Here is a 20,086-nt window from a genome sequence, read left to right as displayed (position 1 = left end):
GTAGAGCGCAGCCCAGCTGGACTGGGCCTCAGCTGAAGCTTCGGTCTCCGCTCGGGCGGCGCCCCCGCTGCCGCCCGCGGCTGTGGCAAGTGACGGCGAACTTTCCCCTCCACCTCATTCCAGGCCACCAGGAACCTCAGGCGGTTCCGTTCCGCCTCGACGAACGCATCGGCCTTGATGGCGACCCAGCCCTCCAAGCTGTCCGGCTGCTCCGAGTCCATCAGCCCGAGGCCTGCGGCCTACTGCCTGGCCCCGCCCCCTCGCCCTGACCACCCTCACGGCCCCGCCCCCGTGGCCCCGCCCCTCGCACCATTGGCTGGTTCAACCTGACCCCGCCCAAGACCCCGGACCCGCCACCGCACTATGGCTCCGCCCCTCACACTGACCCCGCCCCCTCACTCTGGCTCCGCCTCTCACACTGACCCCGCCCCCTCGCACTGACCGCGCCTCCTCGGCTCTGGCTCCGCCCCTCACACTGACCCCGCCCCCTCACACTGACCCCGCCCCCTCACACTGACCCCGCCCCCTCACTCTGACCCCCCCGCCCCCTCACACTGACCCCGCCCCCTCACTCTGGCCCCGCCCCCTCATGATGGCCCCGCCCTTCACACCGACCCCGCCCCCCCGCTCTAACGGAATCGGGAGCGAGCGCCTGATTTCCCGCCCGGCTCCTCACAGCTGAACAATTCCAGAGCCTGAACCCCCCTCAGCCCATTCCCCTTGATTTCATTTCTACTTTTCACCTCATTCGTTCATTTATATCACTTTTTATTCTTATTTCTATTTCCCATTGGGAAATCCCACTCTCCAGCTTGTCTCCCTCTCCATGGCCACATTCCCTCACACTCTGCACCTTCTGCCATTCCCACATTCCCATCTTTTAATGGATGCTTTAAGCACCTTTATCATCACCATTTACATCCCCTTTGTCCAATTACAGCCCCCCTCACAGGATTTACATAGATGATTTGGAGTTGGGGACCAAGTGTAGTGTGTCAAAATTCGCAGATGACACTAAGATGGGTGGAAGAGCAAAATGTGCAGAGGACGCTGAAAGTCTGCAATGGGATATAGATAGTCTAAGTGAGTGGACGAGGGTCTGGCAGATGGAGTACAATGTTGGTAAATGTGAGGTCATCCATTTTGGTTGGAATAACAGCAAAATGGACTATTATTTAAATGGTAAAAAATTGCAGCATGCTGCTGTGCAGAGGGACCTGGGTGTCCTTGTGCAGGAATCTCAAGGAGTTGGTTTGTAGGTGCAGCAGGTAATTAAGAAGGCAAATGGAATTTTGTCCTTCACTGCTAGAGGGATGGAGTTTAAAAACAGCGAGGTTATGTTGCAGCTGTATAAGGTGCTGGTGAGGCCACACCTGGAGTACTGTGCACAGTTTTGGTCTCCTTATTTGAGAAGGGATAGACTGGCAGTGGAGGGGGTACAGAGGAGATTCACGAGGTTGATTCCGGAGTTGAGAGAGTTGGCTTATGAGGAGAGACTGAGTAGACTGGGACTATTCTCTTTGGAATTCGGAAGAATGAGGGGAGATCTTATAGAAACATATAAAATTATGAAGGGAATAGATAAGATAGAAGCAGGGAAGTTGTTTCCACTGGTGGGTGAAACTAGAACTAGGGGGCATGGCCTCAAAATAAGGAGAAGCAAATTTAGGACTGAGTTGAGGAGGAACTTCTTCACACAAAGAGTTGTGAATCTGTGGAATTCCCTGCCCAGTGAAGTAGTTGAGCCTAACTCATTGAATGTTTTAAAGGCAAGAATAGATACATTTTTGAACAGTAAAGGAATTAAGGGTTATGGTGAGCGGGCGGGTAAGTGGAGCTGAGTCCACAAAAAGATCAGCCATGATCGTATTGAATGGCGGAGCAGGCTCGAGGGGCCAAATGGCCTACTCCTGCTCCTTGTTCTTATGGTCTTATAAACATCTCCGATTTTCTTTGTCTTTAGCTCTGAGTTTAGCGAGTCACCCAGACTCGAAACATTGGCTCTATTTCTCTCTGACAGATGCTGTCAGACTTGCTGAGATTTTCCAGCATTTTCTGTTTTTGTTGCGTCCTACCCCTTACTCTAGACACCCCCCCCCCCCCCCCCAGTCAGAGAAAACAACATCCAGTCTGTCCGACCCTTTTATACCTTTCAGTGAGATCCCCTCTCACTCTTCTACATTCCAGTGGATACGGAGGGGCCCAGTCAAATCAATCTCATATACATAACTTCCTTTATCATAGAACCATAGAATCCCGACAGTGCAGAAAGAAGCCATCCAGCCCATCGAGTTTGCCCCGACTCTCCGAAACCGGAGCCCCGGAGGAAACCCACGCAGACATGGGGGGAACGTGCAAACTCCACACAGACAGTGACCCAAGGCTGGAATTGAATCTGGGTCCCTGGCACTGTGAGGCAGCAGTGCTAACCACTATTCCACCTTGCTGCCCAATAATTTCACTACTCCTGAATTCTTTACCCCAAAAAATACTTTGTTACAGAAACAAAATCTTGCAGAAGATGGAAAACTGAAAATGCTGCGAATCTACAGCAGGTCTGACAACAGAGAGAGATGATGTGGAGATGCCGGCGTTGGACTGGGGTAAACACAGTAAGAAGTTTAACAACACCAGGTTAAAGTCCAACAGGTTTATTTGGTAGCAAAAGCCACCAAATAAACCTGTTGGACTTTAACCTGGTGTTGTTAAACTTCTAACAGAGAGAGAAACAGAGTTAATCTTTCAGATTGTATTGAAAAGGAAGCTCAGTAAGGATTTGAGACAGTAAGGAACAATAATGTACAGTACGAGAAGACTCACGTGGAAGATGGTCCTGTTTGATTCTGTGCTATAAAATTTGACAACTTTCCCAGGAGACCAATTTCCATGCTGCTGTGTGCTACAGGAGGGATGATGATGACAGATTGGGCTATATAACAGGGTGATGTGCTCAAGGCGATAAGATTGGGATTGTGTGATCTAATTACAACCATATTTTCAGGCGTTGCAAGCACCAACTCTGCAAACAGGGACATAAAATTCTGCAAAAACATTTGAAAGTTTTATCAGTAGGCTATATTTGATGTTTCCCAGATCAATTGCTTTTTTTATCTCTGTTCTAGTTTTCACTATTCACCTAAGGGGGAGGCCAGCTCACCAGAGCAGGTTGATGGAGGAATGTTCTGAAACTCCGTTTCTCTTTCTGATGCTGACTGACCTGCAGTTTTGACAAAGAATGGTTTTTTTAACTTTCTTCAATACTCTCCATTGTATCAGGGACTCTGGTGCTGAACTCTTTCATTCCACCTAAATCATAAAGAAAGATATTGTAATCGGTTTGAACACAGCAATGAACTGATTCCTTTCTCAGTCTCTTTGGCTGTTTGCATTCTGTGTTTGGCCTGTCAAGAGGGACTGTTGCTGACTGTCACTTGCGTTGGCACAGTATTTCACTAACTGCTAGCACATCAATAGCTAAATATACCCCAGCCAGACTCCCAAATCCTGGGCGAGAGCGCGAGGGAGAGAGTGAGGATCAGAATGAGAAAGTGAAGGGGCTAAAGGACACAGAACAAAGAACAACCCTGCAATACTGATTCCTGGACAGGTATGATTGCTGAGTTATCTCTATTTCTGTGGGAATATTTCAATCACTGAAAGAGTTGCACAGTTGCATTTCACATGAACAACTGCCGGCTAAATGTGAGTGGAGCCTAAATATATACCATAATATTAATTATAAATATATACCGTAATACTGAGTATAAATATATTCTGTAATATTAAGTATAAATATATAATGTAATATTGGGTATATAAGTATAGGTCGTGGAGGCTTTGGAGAGAGTACAGAAAAGGTTTACCAGGATGTTGCCTGGTATGGAGGGTATTAGCTATGAGGAGAGATTGAATAAACTGGGATTGTTCTCCCTGGAAAGATGGAGGCTGAGGGATAACCTGAAAGACGTTTATAAGATTATGAGGGGTATGGATAAGGTGAACAGTTGGAAGCTTTTTCTCAGGGATGAAATGACAATTACAAGCGGGCACAAGTTCAAGGTAAGGGGGGAAAGGTTCAGTAGGGATGTGCAGGGTAAGTTTTTTTATGCAGAGGGTGGTGGGAGCCTGGAATGCGCTGGCAAGTGAGGTGGTTGAGGCAGATATGTTAGCGACATTTAAGACTTATGTGGATAGACACATGAACAGGTGGGGATTAGAGGGATACAGGCCGTTGGTCTCGATAGGACAACGTGATCGGTGCAGACTTGGAGGGCTGAAGGGCCTGTTCCTATGCTGTACTGATCTTTGTATACCGTAATACTGAGCATAAATATATACTGAAATATTGAGTATAAATATATACCGTAATATTGGATGTATAAATAGGTACTGTAATAGTAAATATATAAATAGGTACTGTAATATAAAAATGTTTTGTCATATTGCATATATAACTTTGCACTGATCTTTAGGTCTTAGAGATCAGTTTGCATTTCTAGATTTTATTTCTTTACCTGTAAGGAACAGATTGTGTATATTCCTCCTGCGCATACTCTCCTTTCCTGAATTAATTTAAGTTGGGAAGTTCAGATTGTGGGGCCACAATGTAGGTACGGGAACTGCACTCGTTAATGTGATTTCACATTTCTGTTCAAGTTGCCTGTAATTTACAAGAAGAAAGGGTCAACTAAAGAGTGCGGAGAAATCCACAGCTTTGTGATCCTGTGAAGAGTTTGAGTAGACAACAGTGCAATTATTTCAACACAAGGAGGAAGCAGACTGCAATATCATGGGTGGAATCTTATGAGAATAATTCCAAGATTCCAGCTAGCGTGAAAACAGGAAAGTTCCAGATCTGTTTTTTGGGAGAGTTTTTACGCCCAATCTTGTGCACAAAGAACATGAGAAAATGGGCGAGACCATTTTGAGCTACTGCAGGCAGTGGGCGGGGCTTAATTCACCAGCTAGTAGCAGAGGGAGCTATAGCGCATGTGCAGACCTCTGTCACAGGGGCCTGTGGCCGATCGCGAGACCTAGACCGCCCAAAAATGTACACCCTGCCGCCCAGACCGATTGCCCTCCCTCCCCCCACCAGTCAGAGCTACAGAGCAGCAGCCAGCCCCCCACCCCTCACTCCAACAATCAGAGCTGCAGAGTGGCAGCGGGGTCCCCCCTCTCTCCCCGTTCAGGCCACCCCGGCCTGGCTCTGCCCCCTCCAGGACCTGCCCCCATAAGCCCCGTCCTCTGGCTCTTCCGAGTGGGCAGTGCCAATGTACCAGGCTGGCATTGCCAGGGTGCCGGGCTGGCACTGTTAGGCTGGCATTGTCCCAAGGGGCACCCCACCTTGCCCTTGGCCTCCCCAGGGGGCCTCAATGGCCTCCTGTTCTACCGACGAGGGCAACACGACTGTTCCCCATTCATGGGGAGCAAGTGTTTTCCTCGCCAGAGAGAACTTCTTCCAGCGAGATCATAAAGGCAAATGAGCCCAGACGATTGAGCGCCGGGCTAACTGAACAGATGCAAATGAAGATTTAAATGAATTTAAGTTATTCAGCCTCTCGGCGGAAATCCGGCTCTCAGGTGATTATACCAGCTCGCGATGGGTGGGTGAGCTGGTAAAATTCCACCCAATGTGTGCTGAGCTGAGAAGGGATGAAAGATAGATCAGCAGCAGAACGGGTGTGAGGGATGAAGAGGTTGGAAAGTTGATGCCTACATGAGGGTGAAAGGAATAGGATAGTGGGATGGGGGGGGGGAGGGGGGGTGGGGCAGGAGAAAGACTTAAGTAAAGGGGGAGGAGGATCATAAAGGATATAAACACCAGAAAATACCCAATGGGCCGATTGGGATGCCAGAGCTCCAGAAGAATCAGGGGGCTCAGGTGAGTGCAGTGACCATCACTAAGGAGAAGGTTCTGGGGAAACTAAAAGGTCTGAAGGTGGATAAATCACCTGGACAGGATGGGCTACACCCCAGCGTTCCAAAAGAGATAGCTGAGGAAATCAAGTCTTAAAGATACAGACAATGTGACATCGTCTGTATCTTTAAGACTTGATTAGCTGTAAAGATTTGCATTCTAATCAGTATTCTGTAACTTGATTTTGTGTCTCTGTGCCTTGTTTGAGAGCAGATTTCCACTCCATCTGACGAAGGAGCAGCGCTCCGAAAGCTAATGGCATTTGCTACCAAATAAACCTGTTGGACTTTAACCTGGTGTTGTTAAAACTCTTACTGTGTTTACCGCAGTCCAACGCCGGCATCTCCACATCGGGTCAGAGAGAGAGAGGGAGAGAAAAACAGGTACAGCTTGATGTTAAATCCTCATAACAGATTAGAGTAATTAAATTAATATATCAAATTATTTTTTTAAAACATGATTCTAAAAATGTGAAGCCATTATAAAGTGAATGATTTGTGGAATTGTTCAGTGCTGAGTGACATGCTTTACTCACTGCTAGACAAAGCTGTCCACCAGAAACAATCATTTGAAAAGTTATTTTTGCAGTTTGGGTTTTGTTAATGAACTTGGAGTCTGTGGAGAATGAGCTGGAGGTGTAATCGGTGCAGTTAGCAGTTTATCGAGGTGTTTGTAAAAGACTGTTAGTGAAGTTAGAGTGCATGTTCATCGTGACCCTTCACCACCTGTCATAACCTTCTCAACATTGACATTCAGAAACTACTGAAGTTAAATATAGAACAGAGAGCTACCGGAACCTGAGGATACACTGGAGGGAGAGAGATAGAGATTAAATATAGAACAGATACGCTGGAGGGAGAGAGATAGAGAGAGATTAAATATAGAACAGATACACTGGAGGGAGAGAGATAGAGATTAAATATAAGACAGATACGCTGGAGGGAGAGAGATATGAGAGAGATTAAATATAGGACAGATACGCTGGAGGGAGAGAGATAGAGATTAAATATAGAACAGATACACTGGCGGGAGAGAGATATGAGAGAGATTAAATATAGGACAGATACACTGAAGGGAGAGAGACAGAGAGAGATTAACAGTCTAAACAAAATTATCAGTTTAAAATCAATGCTTCTAAAACACATTTGAACACACGTTCATACACAGACCTCCCCAACATTCACTCACTCACTCACTCTCTCACACACAAACTCACTCACTCATTTCCTCACTCACTCATTCTCTCACTCACACACACAAACTCACTTACACACACACTCACTCTCTCCCTCCAGTGTGTCTGTCCTATATTTGATCTCTCTCTATCTCACACACAAACTCACTCACTCATTCACTCACTCACTCATTCTCACTCACTCACTCCCTCACTCACTTATTCTCACTCAATCCTTCACTCACACACACAAACTCTCACTCTGTCACACACAAGCTCACTCATTCTCACTCACTCCCTCAGACACACACAAACTCACTCATACACTCACTCACACTCATTCATTCACTCTCTCGCACACAAACTCACTCACACACAAACTCACTCACAAACATTCACTCATTCTCACTCTCTCACTCACACTCACTCATTAACATCCCGTTATCGATCTGTGAAGTGAAGATGCTGGCGTTGGACTGGGGTGGGCACAGTAAGAAGTCCCACGACACCAGGTTAAAGTCCAACAGGTTTATTTGGTAGCACGAGCTTTTGGAGCACTGCTCCTTCAACAGGTGAGTAGCTACTTTCGGGCAACGTTCCGAAAGCTCGCGCTACCAAATAAACCTGTTGAACTTTTATCTGGTGTTGTGACACTTCTTATTGTGCCCATTGATCTGCAGATCTTTCGTTACAATCTGTCCAGTGGTTACAGCTGAGGTTTCTGGATGTGTTTCAAATGTTGATGGGAAGAATGTCTTCATCTGTTTTTGTTGGTTTTCGGCAGGTTTGAGTGAAGTTTATGATGGAAGATCAGCTTCTTCCAGTCGATCCACTGATCCCAGGGAATCCGGATGCTGAAGCTCCCCCAAGTGAAGGGATCTCAGTGTCTGAGAGAGAGGGGGAGCTCAGCAATGAGGAGCAGCGAGAAGCCGCAGGATTCCAGTTCTATCACAGTGATCTGTATGAACCCAGAGAACGCCTGGAGATCTTCACTGAGAAACCATTGGAAAAGCAATCCCAACTTCCAGCAGTGCCGGATCCCAGTGTCCACACTCACTCCGGGAGTTTGCCCATCTCTCCACCTATTGATTTACAATCTCCAAAGGGAGAGATTGAAACTGGTGGGAACTTGATGGATTTTCCCAATTTCCTCTCGGGAAATCAGTTTGATCCCTTCCAGCAGATTGTAGATTGCTCAGAGAGTGCCAGTCAATGCAGTGATCGCCTCCTCAGCCCCATCTCAGACAGGATGGAAATGGAGTTAGAATCGACTCAGACTGGACATCACAGAGAACCAGCTACACTGGCAAAGGAACCTTCCAGAGAAACCGAGTCTGAAATGGACAGCCAGGAGATTTCCGAGGACACAACTCCTGATGTTTATTGCCAGTCCTGCCAAATCCCAATTCCTGCTTTTGAAAAGCTGTTTGGACCCCACAGGCACCATCGAGTGGCCCCACTCTCATTGGCTGCAGAGGCTGCTAAGGTATGGAGAAAAACCAATCTTCCATCTCACTGGGAAAACCTCAGTAGGATCCTCAATAAGTCAGTGTGTTCAGTGTGGAGGGTGTGAATGTTTAAGCTGGTGGATGGGGTGCCAATCAAGCGGACTGCCTTGTTCTGGATGGTGTCGAGCTTCTTGAGTGTTGTTGGAGCTGCACCCATCCAGGCAAGTGGAGAGTATTCCATCACACTCCTGACTTGTGCCTTGTAGATGTTGGATAGGCTTTGGAGAGTCAGAAATTGAGTTGCCCGCCGCCGAATTCCCAGCTTCTGACCTGCTCTTGTAGCCGCAGTATTTTTATGGCTGGTCCATTGCAGTTTCTGGTCAATGGTAACCCCCCCAGACTGCCTCCGGCTCATTTAGCCATTTGTACCCTGAGCAATGAAAACAAAATGACCCCCTCTCCATCCCTGGTCGAGACTGAGTCAGTTTCTGCTTCCAGTTCTGTGCATTGTACTTTTGAAAAAGAATGTGAAAGCTTTGAATGGACACAAAACATTTATTCAAATGGTTCCAGAGATAAGGGGATACAGTTCTGTGGATAGACTGGAGAAACTGGGAATGTTCTCGATAGAGCAGAGGTTAAGTGGGAATTTGAGCAAAATGTTTAACATGCAGGCGGGGGATGATTGCTTTTTAATAGCGTTAGCACTGGCTGAATGGGCCAAATGGCCTCCTCTATACTGTGCAATTCTATGAATGATGAGAAATATCAGTTCTATTTCAAACTCACTTCAGTTTCCATCTAATTTTCAGCTTGAATGTCAGAACAATGTGAAAAAGCTGGAGCAGCAAGTGGTTCAGATGGAGACATTTGTTAATCACCTGGAAGAAATCTTTGTCACGGTGGAAGTAAGAATTTCATATTAAACATCTCCCAGTGTTCAGGTTTTGCTGAAACATCATCTCTTGCTTCATCTCGAAGGATTGGGATGTGAGGCAAAAGTGTTAACTCCTTCACTTCATACTTTCACCTAGCAACAAGGAGACCCCTCACTTTTGACGAGGTCCCACCTGCTTTCCTGGGGTGGGGTGGGTCAAAGATCCCATGGGATTACTTGAGCAGATTATGGGAATTCTTCCCAGAGTCATGGTCTATATTTACCCCTTAATCAAAATCACTAAGGAAATAATCGGTTATTATGGGGTGGCGCGGTAGCACAGTGGTTAGCACTGCTGCTTCACAGCTCCAGGGACCTGGGTCCGATTCCCGGCTTGGTCACTGTCTGTGTGGAGTTTGCACGTTCTCCTCGTGTCTGCGTGGGTTTCCTCCGGGTGCTCTGGTTTCCTCCCACAGTCCAAAGATGTGTGGGTTAGGTTGATTGGCCATGCTAAAATTGCCCCTTAGTGTCTTGAGATGTGTAGGTTAGAGGGATTAGCGGGTAAGTATGTGGGGATGTGGGGGTAGGGCCTGGGTGAGATTGTGGTCGGTGCAGACTCAATGGGCCCAATGGCCTCTTTCTGCACTGTCGGGTTTCTATGATTCTGTGTCATCATTGTGGGAGCTTGCTGTGCATAAATGATCTCTCACCTCTCCTACTTGTGCAGGGAATGTGGGTGTTCGTCGCTGGGCCAGCATTTGGTGCCCATCCCCAATTACCCTTGAACTGATTGGTTTACTCAGTTGGTTCAGGGGCCACTTAAGATTCAACCACATTGCTGTGAGTCTGGAGTCACATGTAGGCCAGACCAGGTAAGGACGGCAGATTTCCTTCCCTAAAGGAACGAGATGGGTTTTTCCGACAATGGTTTCAGGGTCACCATCAGTCTTTCACTTCCCCTACATTACGGCAGTGACTATACTTCATAAGAACTTTACTGGCTGGAACGTACAGTAAATGAACTGTCCTGAGGTTGTGAAAGGCAATATGTAAATGCAAATCTTTCTTTCCTCCTTTAATAACATTGGATCATCCTAAACTAGCTCTTAGTTTAACTAGTTGATAATAACCTACCAGCTTGTTGGGTTTGGACTGGTGAGTGGAACAAAATTTAAGTTTGAAAGGCTGAGGGATAATCTGATTGGTATATTTAAAATAATTAAATTATTTAGACACAGAGAAACGAGACCCTCGGCTGTGCGAATCCGGAGCAGTCTCAATATTAAAGCACAAAACTGCAGGTTGGTGAATCTCTGGGAATCTCTCCCCCAAATAACTCTGGATTCAAGGGGTTGATTGGAATCTTCAAGGCTGACGTTTGTTAGTAAGAATTGTAGGAAATAGAAGCAGATTATAACCCCTCACACCTATTCCACCCTTCAATAAGTCAACATCTCCATCAACTCCATCTTTCTGTTTTATCCCCATTTCCATTTGTGCCCTAAACTCGTTACTGGCTCCTGTCCTTATTGAATCAACTCAATGACTGAGTCTCTGCAGCTTGCTGGGGGAGAGAATTGGAAGGGGAGGAACTGGGAAGTGGTACTGAGCAAATTGTTGAGTCTTCGGGCTGACAAATCCCCGGGTCCGGATGGACTTCACCCTCGGATCTTAAAAAAATGACAAGTGAGATAGCTGATGCATCGGTTTTAATTTTCCAAAATTTCCTAAATTCAGTGAAGGTTCCCTGAAATAAGCTAATGTAACTCCTTTATTCAAGAAGAGAGGGAGGCAGAAACCAGGAAATCATAAACCAGTTCACTTAACCTCTGCCATAGGAAAAGGTTAAAAGCTATTATTAAAGACATTATTGCAGGGCTGGATTTCCAGAAGGCATTTGATAAAGTGCCACATCAAAGGTTATTGTGGAAAATAAAAGCTCATGGTGTATGAGGTAACATATTGGTTTGGATTGAAGATTGGCTAGTTGATAGGAAACAGAGAGTAGGTATAAATGGGCCATTTCCCGGTTGGTGGGATGCGATGAGTGTGTGCCACAGGGGTCAGTGCTGGGACCTCAACCTTTTACAATTTATATAAACGACCTGGATGAAGGGATTGAAGGTACGGTTGCTAAATTTGCTGATGACACCAAAATAGGTAGGAAAATAAATTGTGAAGAGGATGCAAGGAAGCTACAAAGGGACATAGATAGGGTTAAGTGAGTGGGCAAAGACCTGGCAAATGGAGAATAATGTGGGAAAATGTGAAATTGTCCATTTTGGCAGGAAGAATAAAAAGGAAACTTATTATCTAAATAGTGAAGGATCTGAAATACAGAGGGCTCTGGGTGTCCTGGTGCATGCATCACAAAAGGCTAGTATACAGGGACAGCAAGTTATTAGGAAAGCTAATGGAACATTATTTTTTTACTGTGAGGAGGAATTGATTACAAAAGTAGGGAGGTTATGCTTCAATTATACAGGGCATTGGTGAGACCACATCTGGAATATTGTGTACAGTATTGACGGTCTCCTTAGTTAAGGAAGGATATGTTCAGAGAAGATTTATTAGACTGATAGCTGGAATAGGCGGGTTGTCTTATGAGGAAAGGTTGGAGAGGATAGGCTTGTATCTGCTGGAGTTTAGAAGAGTAAGAAGGAATTGATTGAAACCTTTAAGATCCTGAGGGGTATTGACAGGGTGGACGTGGAGAGGATGTGGGAGAATCTAGAACTAGAGGGTCACCGTTTAAAAAGAAGGGAGTCACCCGATTAAGACAGAAATGAGGAAAATGTTTTCTTTCAGAGGGTGGTGAATCTCTGCAACTCTCTTCCTGAAAGGCAGTGGAGACAGAATCATTGAATAATTTTAAGACAGAGCTGGATAGATTCTTGATAAGCAAGGGGGTGAAAGATTATCGGGGAGCAGCAGGAATGTGGGATTGAGCTTAAAATCAAATCAGCCATGATCTTATTGAATGGGCGAGCAGGGTGAGGGGCCGAATGGCCTATTCCTGTTCCTAACTCTTATGCTTGTATGTTCTACAGTTAAACTTTAATCAGCCAGAACAAAGAATTACTTCTAAAAGATTGCAGCAAATTAGATATTTATAACATAGCGATCAGGAAGTGGAAATCCTGATTGCTTTTCCCCCATCGTGCGGTGTGAGCTGGAGATCTTGTGGCACAGTGGGTAGTGTCCCTGCCTCAGGGCCAAGCTCCGGGTTTAAATCCCACTCCAGGACTTGATAGTCAGGGAAGGTGTGTTATTAATGTGGCGAGACAGGTTTGATCATCAACTTGTGAATCTTCCAGCACGTGCCAATGGCAGGCAACAAGAGTGGGAGCGATTCCTGGTCAGCTATATGATGGACCGAAATTAGAACCTCTGCCATCATCCTGAAAGATGTGCTGGTTAGGGTGCATTGGCCCGGACAGGCGCCAGAGTGTGGCAACCAGGGGAGTTTCACAGTAACTTCATTGCAGTATTAATGTTAGCCTACTTGCGACACTAATAAATAAACTTTACTTGCATGTAAAAGTGCACATTGCCATAGACCTCGGACTCCCTGATTGAACCACAACCGCCAGATCCATAGAGCTGAAATCTCTGATGTGGGGGAAGCTTCAGGCTGTCAATCTGTGTGCCTGAGTCTCAAACACCATTTTTAACACCAACAGGAAAATATTGGTAAACAGGAACATTACCTGGAAGTGCAGTACGATGATTTGATGCAGTTTCTCATGCAAGGTTATGAAGACAGGAGTCAGGAACTGGAGGACGAGAAGAAATTGAAACTGGAGAAGTTGTATGGGGAGCTGATGAGCTGCGGGCAGAGTATTGATCTGTATAAAGAGCTGCTCGAATCCACTGAGCAACTGTACAAGACTGAAGACAAACCAGCGTTTCTGAAGGTAAACCCATTGACAGTGCCTAACGTTCCATAAAACTTGTTAGATGATGCATGTTCTCACTCTGGGATTGAATCATTCCGATTCTCACTCTGGGATTGAATCATTCCGATTCTCACTCTGGGATTGAATCATTCCGATTCTCACTCTGGGATTGAGTCATTCCGATTCTCACTCTGGGATTGAATCATTCCGATTCTCACTCTGGGATTGAATCATTCCGATTCTCACTCTGGGATTGAATCATTCCGATTCTCACTCTGGGATTGAATCATTCCGATTCTCACTCTGGGATTGAATCATTCCGATTCTAACTCTGGGATTGAATCATTCCGATTCTCACTCTGGGATTGAATCATTCCGACTCTCACTCTGGGATTCAGGTAGAAGTCTCGCTGCCCTGTTAGTGATTGGGAGAATTGATTGTTCTCCTGATGTAGTTTCTGTTTGGAAGATGATTCAGCCGCTTTCCTCCGTAATACTGAACCTTTTCTTCTTTTCCTGCAACTACAGAATGGACAGATAATATTAGCCAGGTAATACTGGCATGTCGCACTGTATCTCTGGTAACACTGGCATGTTGCACTGTATCTCTGGTAACACTGGCATGGTTCACTGTATCTCTGGTAACACTGGCATGGTTCACTGTATCTCTGGTAACACTGGCATGGTTCACTGTATCTCTGGTAACACTGGCATGGTTCACTGTATCTCTGGTAACGCTGGCATGTCGCACTCTATCTCTGGTAACACTGGTGTGTCGCACTGTATCTCTGGTAACACTGGCATGTTCACTGTATCTCTGGTAACACTGGCATGTCACACTGTATTTCTGGTATCTTTCTCGAATGATGGTCGTGCCCTGTTGCAGGAGTAGAGGCTGGCTATTTGATTATCAGGTTATTTGGTTATCTGATTATCTGTTTATTTTGTTAACTTGTTATCTGGTTATTTGCTTACCTGGCCATTTTGTTATCTGTTTATTTGGTTACCTATATTATCTGGTTATTTGGTTAACTTGTTATCTGGTTATTTTGTCATTTGGTTATCTTGTTAATTTTACCTGGTTATTTGGCTATCTGTTTATTTGATTATCTGGCTATTTGGTTATCAGGTTACCTGATTATCTGGTTGTTTGGATGTCTGGTTGTTTGGTTATCAGGTTATCTGGTTGTTTGGGTGTCTGGTTGTTTGGTCATCTAGTTATCTGGTTGTTTGGGTGTCTGGTTGTTTGGTTATCAGGTTATCTGGTTGTTTGGGTGTCTGGTTGTTTGGTTATCAGGTTGTCTGGTTGTTTGGGTGTCTGGTTATTTGGTTATCAGGTTGTCTGGTTGTTTGGTTATCAGATTATCTGGTTGTTTGTGTGGCTGGTTGTTTGGTTATCAGGTTATCTGGTTGTTTGGGTGTCTAGTTGTTTGGTCATCTGATTATCTGGTTGTTTGGGTGTCTGGTTATCAGGTTATCTGGTTGTTTGGGTATCTGGTTGTTTGAACATAGAACATAGAACATAGAACATTACAGCGCAGAACAGGCCCTTCGGCCCACGATGTTGCACCGACCAGTTAAAAAAAAAAACTGTGACCCTCCAACCTAAACCAATTTCTTTTCGTCCATGAACCTATCTACGGATCTCTTAAACGCCCCCAAACTAGGCGCATTTACAACTGATGCTGGCAGGGCATTCCAATCCCTCACCACCCTCTGGGTAAAGAACCTACCCCTGACATCGGTTCTATAACTACCCCCCCTCAATTTAAAGCCATGCCCCCTCGTGCTGGATTTCTCCATCAGAGGAAAAAGGCTATCACTATCCACCCTATCTAAACCTCTAATCATCTTATATGTTTCAATAAGATCCCCTCTTAGCCGCCGCCTTTCCAGCGAAAACAATCCCAAATCCCTCAGCCTCTCCTCATAGGATCTCCCCTCCATACCAGGCAACATCCTGGTAAACCTCCTCTGCACCCTCTCCAAAGCCTCCACATCCTTCCTGTAATGTGGGGACCAGAACTGCACACAGTACTCCAAGTGCGGCCGCACCAGAGTTGTGTACAGTTGCAACATAACGCTACGACTCCTAAATTCAATCCCCCTACCAATAAACGCCAAGACACCATATGCCTTCTTAACAACCTTATCTACTTGATTCCCAACTTTCAGGGATCTATGCACACATACACCTAGATCCCTCTGCTCCTCCACACTATTCAAAGTCCTCCCGTTAGCCCTATACTCAACACATCTGTTATTCCTACCAAAGTGAATTACCTCACACTTCTCCGCATTAAACTCCATCCGCCACCTCTCGGCCCAACTTTGCAACCTGTCTAAGTCTTCCTGCAAACTACGACACCCTTCCTGGGTATCTGGTTGTTTGGTTATCAGGTTGTTTGGGTGTCTGGTTGTTTGGTTATCAGGTTATCTGGTTGTTTGGCTGTCTGGTTGTTTGGTTATCTGGTTGTTTGGGTGTCTGGTTGTTTGGTTATCTGGTTATCTGGTTATCTGGTTATCAGGTTATCTGGTTATCTGGTTATCTGGTTATCAGGTTGTTTGGTTATTTGGTTATCTGGTTATTTAGTTAATTGGTTATCAGGTTATCTGGTTATTTAGTTAATTGGTTATCTGGTTATTTAGTTAACTGGTTATCTGGTTAATTGATTATCTGGTTATTTAGTTAACTGGTTATCTGGTTAATTGGTTATCTGGTTATTTAGTTAACTGGTTATCTGGTTAATTGGTTACCTGGTGAATATTTCAGCTGCGGTGTGGCAACAGTGAGGAGAAAAAAGGAATTGTGATGTCACAGGAAAGCAGTGAGTTGATTGGCCAGTAAGTGCTCAGTGTAAGGAAGGGGCAGTGTGTGTGGAAGGTTGGGGCTGAGACAGTAACTCGATGCCAATATACAAAGATAATGTCGCCATAGTCCCAGGTGACCATACACCATGAGAGTGAGATGTCTGGTGGTGATTTAACCTGAGGGTCACCACACCTCAGGCAAGAGGCAAACTTGAGAAGATGGACCTTCATGAATAACCTCAGCCGTGACGGGAATTGAACCCATGCTGATGGCATCGCTCTGCATCACCAACTAGCCACCCAGCCAACTGAGCTAAACTAAGTCCCAAAGTAGAATAAAGTTAACGTAAGAAAAGCACAGATAAGACATGGCAGGGCAGCTCAATCAAGGGGGATGTGTGTCCTATCTGTGTCAAGTTATGGATGCTACTGGTGTCCTAGACGACCAAATATGCAGGAAGTGCTGCCAGCTGCAGAAACTTGAGCTGCAGGTTTCAGAGCTCGAGCGGCTGCTGGAGTCACTGTGACATATCCGTCAGGCTGAGAGTTACGTGGGGGACACATTCAGAGAGGTGGTCACACCACAGCTTAAGGGCCTAGAGGCAGAGATGGAATGGGTGACCACCAGGCAGTTCAAGAGAGCCAGATAGATAGTACAGGAGTCCCCCAGGGTCCCGCTCACAAATCGGTTTTCCATTTAGGAAGCTGGTGAGGGAGCTGGTTCCTCAGAGGAGCGCAATTAGAGTCAGGCTTGTGGCACCATGAGTGGCTCGTCTGTACAGGAAGGGAGAAGAAAGGAAGAGCCATACCCATAGGGGATTCCTTAGTTAGAGGACCAGACAGGCATTTCTGTGGCTGTAGAAGTAACTCCAGGATGGTATATTTCCTCCCTGGTGCCAGGGTCAAGGATGTCATTGAGTGGCTGCAGGACATTCTTCTGGGGGAGGGTGAACAGCCAGAGGTCGTGGTCTCCACTGGTACTAATGATATTGGTAGGAAGGGGAAATGGGGTCCTGCAATCGGAATTTAGAGAGCTAGGTAGAAAATGATCAAAAACGACCTTAAATGTAATAATTTCTGGATTACTGTGGGCGGCACGGTGGCACAGTGGTTAGCACTGCTGTCTCACAGCGCCAGGGACCCAGATTCAATTCCGGCCTTGGGTCACTGTCTGTGTAGAGTTTGCACGTTCTCCCCGTGTCTGCGTGGGTTTCTTCCGGGTGCTCCGATTTCCTCCCACAGTCCAAAGATGTGCAGGTTAGGTGCATTGACCGTGTTGAATTGCCCCTCAGTGTCTCAAGCTGTGTAGGTTAGGTGGATTAACCATGGTAAATGTGTGGGGTTATGGGGATAGTGTGGAGAGCCTTGGCTGGATGCTCTTTCAGAGCGTCAGTGGGCTCTTTCTGCACTGTAGGGATTCTATGGTTCTGTGATACTCCGAGTGCCATGTGAAAGTGAGTACAGAAATAGGAGGATAAGGCAGATAAATGCTTGGCTGGAATGATGGTGCAGGAGGGAGGGCTTTCAATTCTCAGTCACAGACTCCTTCGATTTTATTAATGCAGAACAGGAATTTTTACAATTTCAATTCACAGGACAATTTAATATCCATCGAAGGGCTGTACGCATTGAGGGTGATTCAATACCCATTGCAAATGCTCAGTATCGATACACTGGATCCGAACAAAAGTAGAAACTTCTATTCCTCAATACCTGGATTGATGAGAACAAAGGGCAGACACTCTAATCATTGTCGTTCTTGCTTGATAACAAGTTCCTATCAAGCTGTTTCCCACACTGTGTTATGGGACAGCGTCTATTCCACAATCCCTGAATTCATGTAGCAGAGTTTGGTGTCAAAAGAACAATTCCTGCCCCAGTATTTTTAGTCAATCGATTGCGGGGCAGTCAGGGGAGTGGTTTATCTAATATTTGGGACTACGTTGTGCAGGGATTCTTGACAGGAATTCTGTGGCTTGTTTACTGGGTAAACGCAGCTCGTGTGGGGCAATCTAAGAGGGCACCAGATTCACATCAGGTTTATGTTGAGATTATAGCGAGTAGGGAGGTGGAGGGGTTTAACACAGCAGTCCTGCTCCCAATCCTTCTCCAGTGCAGGCAAATATATGTTTCTTCTTTATTATTCAGTCACGGGATATGGGCGTCGCTGGCTAGGCCAGTGTTTATTGCCCATGAGAAGGTGGTGGTGAGCTGCCTTCTTGAACCACAGTCCATATGTGTAGGTACAGCCACAATGCTGTTAGGGAAGGAGTTCCAGGACTTTGACCCAGTGACAATGAAGGAACAGCAATATATTTCCAAGTCAGGATGGTAGGGAATTTCCAGGTTGTGGTATGTCCAGGTATCTGCTGCTCTTGTCCTTCTAGATAGTAATGGTCATATGTTTTGAAGGTGCTGTTGAAGGTGCCTTGGTGAGTTCCTGCAGTGCATCTTGTAGATGGTACACACGGCTGCTACGGTTTGTCAGTGGTGGAGGGAGTGAATGTTTGTGGATGTGGTGCCAATTAAGTGACCTGCTTTGTCCTGGATGATGTCCAGCTTTTTGAGTGCTGCTGGAGCTGTATTCATCCAGGCAGGTGGAGAGTATTCCATCACACCCCTGACTTGTGCCTTGTCAGTTGTGGACAGGCTTTGGGGAGTCAGAAGATGAGTTACTCGCCACAGGATTCTGAGCCTTTGAGCTGCTTTAGTCTATGGCTAGTCCAGTTGAGTTTATGATCAATGGTAACTCCTGGGATGTTGATAGTGGGGGATTCAGCGATGGTGATGCCATTCATTGAATGTCAAGGGGCGATGGTTAGATCCTCTCTTGTTGGAGATGGTCATCGCCTGGCACTTGTGTGGTTCTGATGATGTGGAGATGCCGGCGTTGGACTGGGGACACCACAGACGACAACGCAGAATCGCTGAGCAGAAACTGATAGCCAAGTTCCACACACATGAGGACGGCTTCAACCGGGATCTTGGGTTCATGTCACACTATCTGTAACCCCCACGACTTGCCTGGGCTTGCAAAATCTCACTAACTGTCCAGGCTGGAGACAATACACATCTCTTTAACCTGTGCTTAACCCTCACTCCACTCACATTGTCTGTACTATTAAGACTTGATTACCTGTAAAGACTTGCATTCCAACCATTATCTTGTAAATTGAGTTTGGGTCTTTATATGCCCTGTTTGTGATCGTGACTCCCACTCACCTGATGAAAGAGCAGCGCTCCGAAAGCTTGTGGCTTGTGCTACCAAATAAACCTGTTGGACTTTAAACTGGTGTTGTGAGATTTCTTTCTTGTGTGGTTAGCACTGCTGCTTCACAGCATCAGGGACCCGGGTTCAATTCCAGCCTTGGGTGACTGTGTGGAGTTTGCACATTCTCCCTGTGTCTACCTGGGTTTTCTCCGGGTGCTCCAGTTTCCTCCCACAGTACAAAGATGTACAGATTAGGTGGATTGGCCATGCTTAATTGCTCCTTAGTGTTCCAAGATGTGTAGGTTTTTTGATTTGATTTGATTTATTATTGTCACATGTATTAACATACAGTGAAAAGTATTGTTTCTTGCGTGCTTTTCAGACAAAACATACTGTTCATAGAGAAGGAAAGGAGAGAGTGCAGAATGTAGTGTTACAGTCATAGCTAGGGTGTAGAGAAAGATCAGCTTAATGCAAGGTAGATCCATTCAAAAGTCTGACAGCAGCAGGGAAGAAGCTGTTCTTGAGTCGGTTGGTACGTGACCTCAGACTTTTGTATCTTTTTCCCCGAAGGAAGAAGGTGGAAGAGAGAATGTCCGGGGTGCGTGGGGTCCTTAATTATGCTGGCTGTTTTGCCAAGGCAGCGGGAAGTGTAGACAGAGTCAATGGATGGGAGGCTGGTTTGCGTGATGGATTAGGCTACATTCACGACCTTTTGTAGTTCCTTGCGGTCTTGGAGAGTTAGCAGG

The 20,086-nt window shown here is 45.9% G+C and overlaps 2 protein-coding genes across 11 annotated transcripts in view; both read left to right on the top strand.

Moving 5' to 3' along the window:
• The window catches only part of homer2 (homer scaffold protein 2), a 39,559-nt gene extending 39,229 nt beyond the window's left edge, over positions 1–330 (top strand). Inside the window, exon 5 of the mRNA XM_078241892.1 lies at positions 124–330. Within this exon, the coding sequence (XP_078098018.1) occupies positions 124–330 (207 nt within the window). The remainder of the gene's footprint in view (positions 1–123) is intronic.
• Positions 331–3,120: 2,790 nt separating this feature from the next.
• fsd2 (fibronectin type III and SPRY domain containing 2) overlaps positions 3,121–20,086 on the top strand; it is a 29,977-nt gene continuing 13,011 nt past the window's right edge. For 3 of the 10 annotated variants that reach the window (XM_078241134.1, XM_078241129.1, XM_078241132.1), the window contains exons 1-6: positions 3,497–3,607; positions 6,131–6,300; positions 7,876–8,577; positions 9,352–9,447; positions 13,100–13,333; positions 13,844–13,866. In XM_078241134.1, coding sequence (XP_078097260.1) covers positions 7,891–8,577; positions 9,352–9,447; positions 13,100–13,333; positions 13,844–13,866 — 1,040 coding nt within the window. In that variant the 5' untranslated portion in view covers positions 3,497–3,607; positions 6,131–6,300; positions 7,876–7,890. Of the gene's footprint in view, positions 3,703–6,130; positions 6,301–7,875; positions 8,578–9,351; positions 9,448–13,099; positions 13,334–13,843; positions 13,867–20,086 lie in introns of all 10 variants that reach the window. The other 7 variants (XM_078241136.1, XM_078241133.1, XM_078241126.1 and 4 more) reach the window with 6 other exon arrangements.

This window comes from Mustelus asterias, chromosome 24 (assembly GCF_964213995.1).
Source record: "Mustelus asterias chromosome 24, sMusAst1.hap1.1, whole genome shotgun sequence".
NCBI classification, from domain to species: Eukaryota; Metazoa; Chordata; class Chondrichthyes; order Carcharhiniformes; family Triakidae; genus Mustelus; species Mustelus asterias.
Note: the sequence above shows the minus strand (reverse complement) of the source record. Positions and strands in the feature narration are given on the sequence as shown.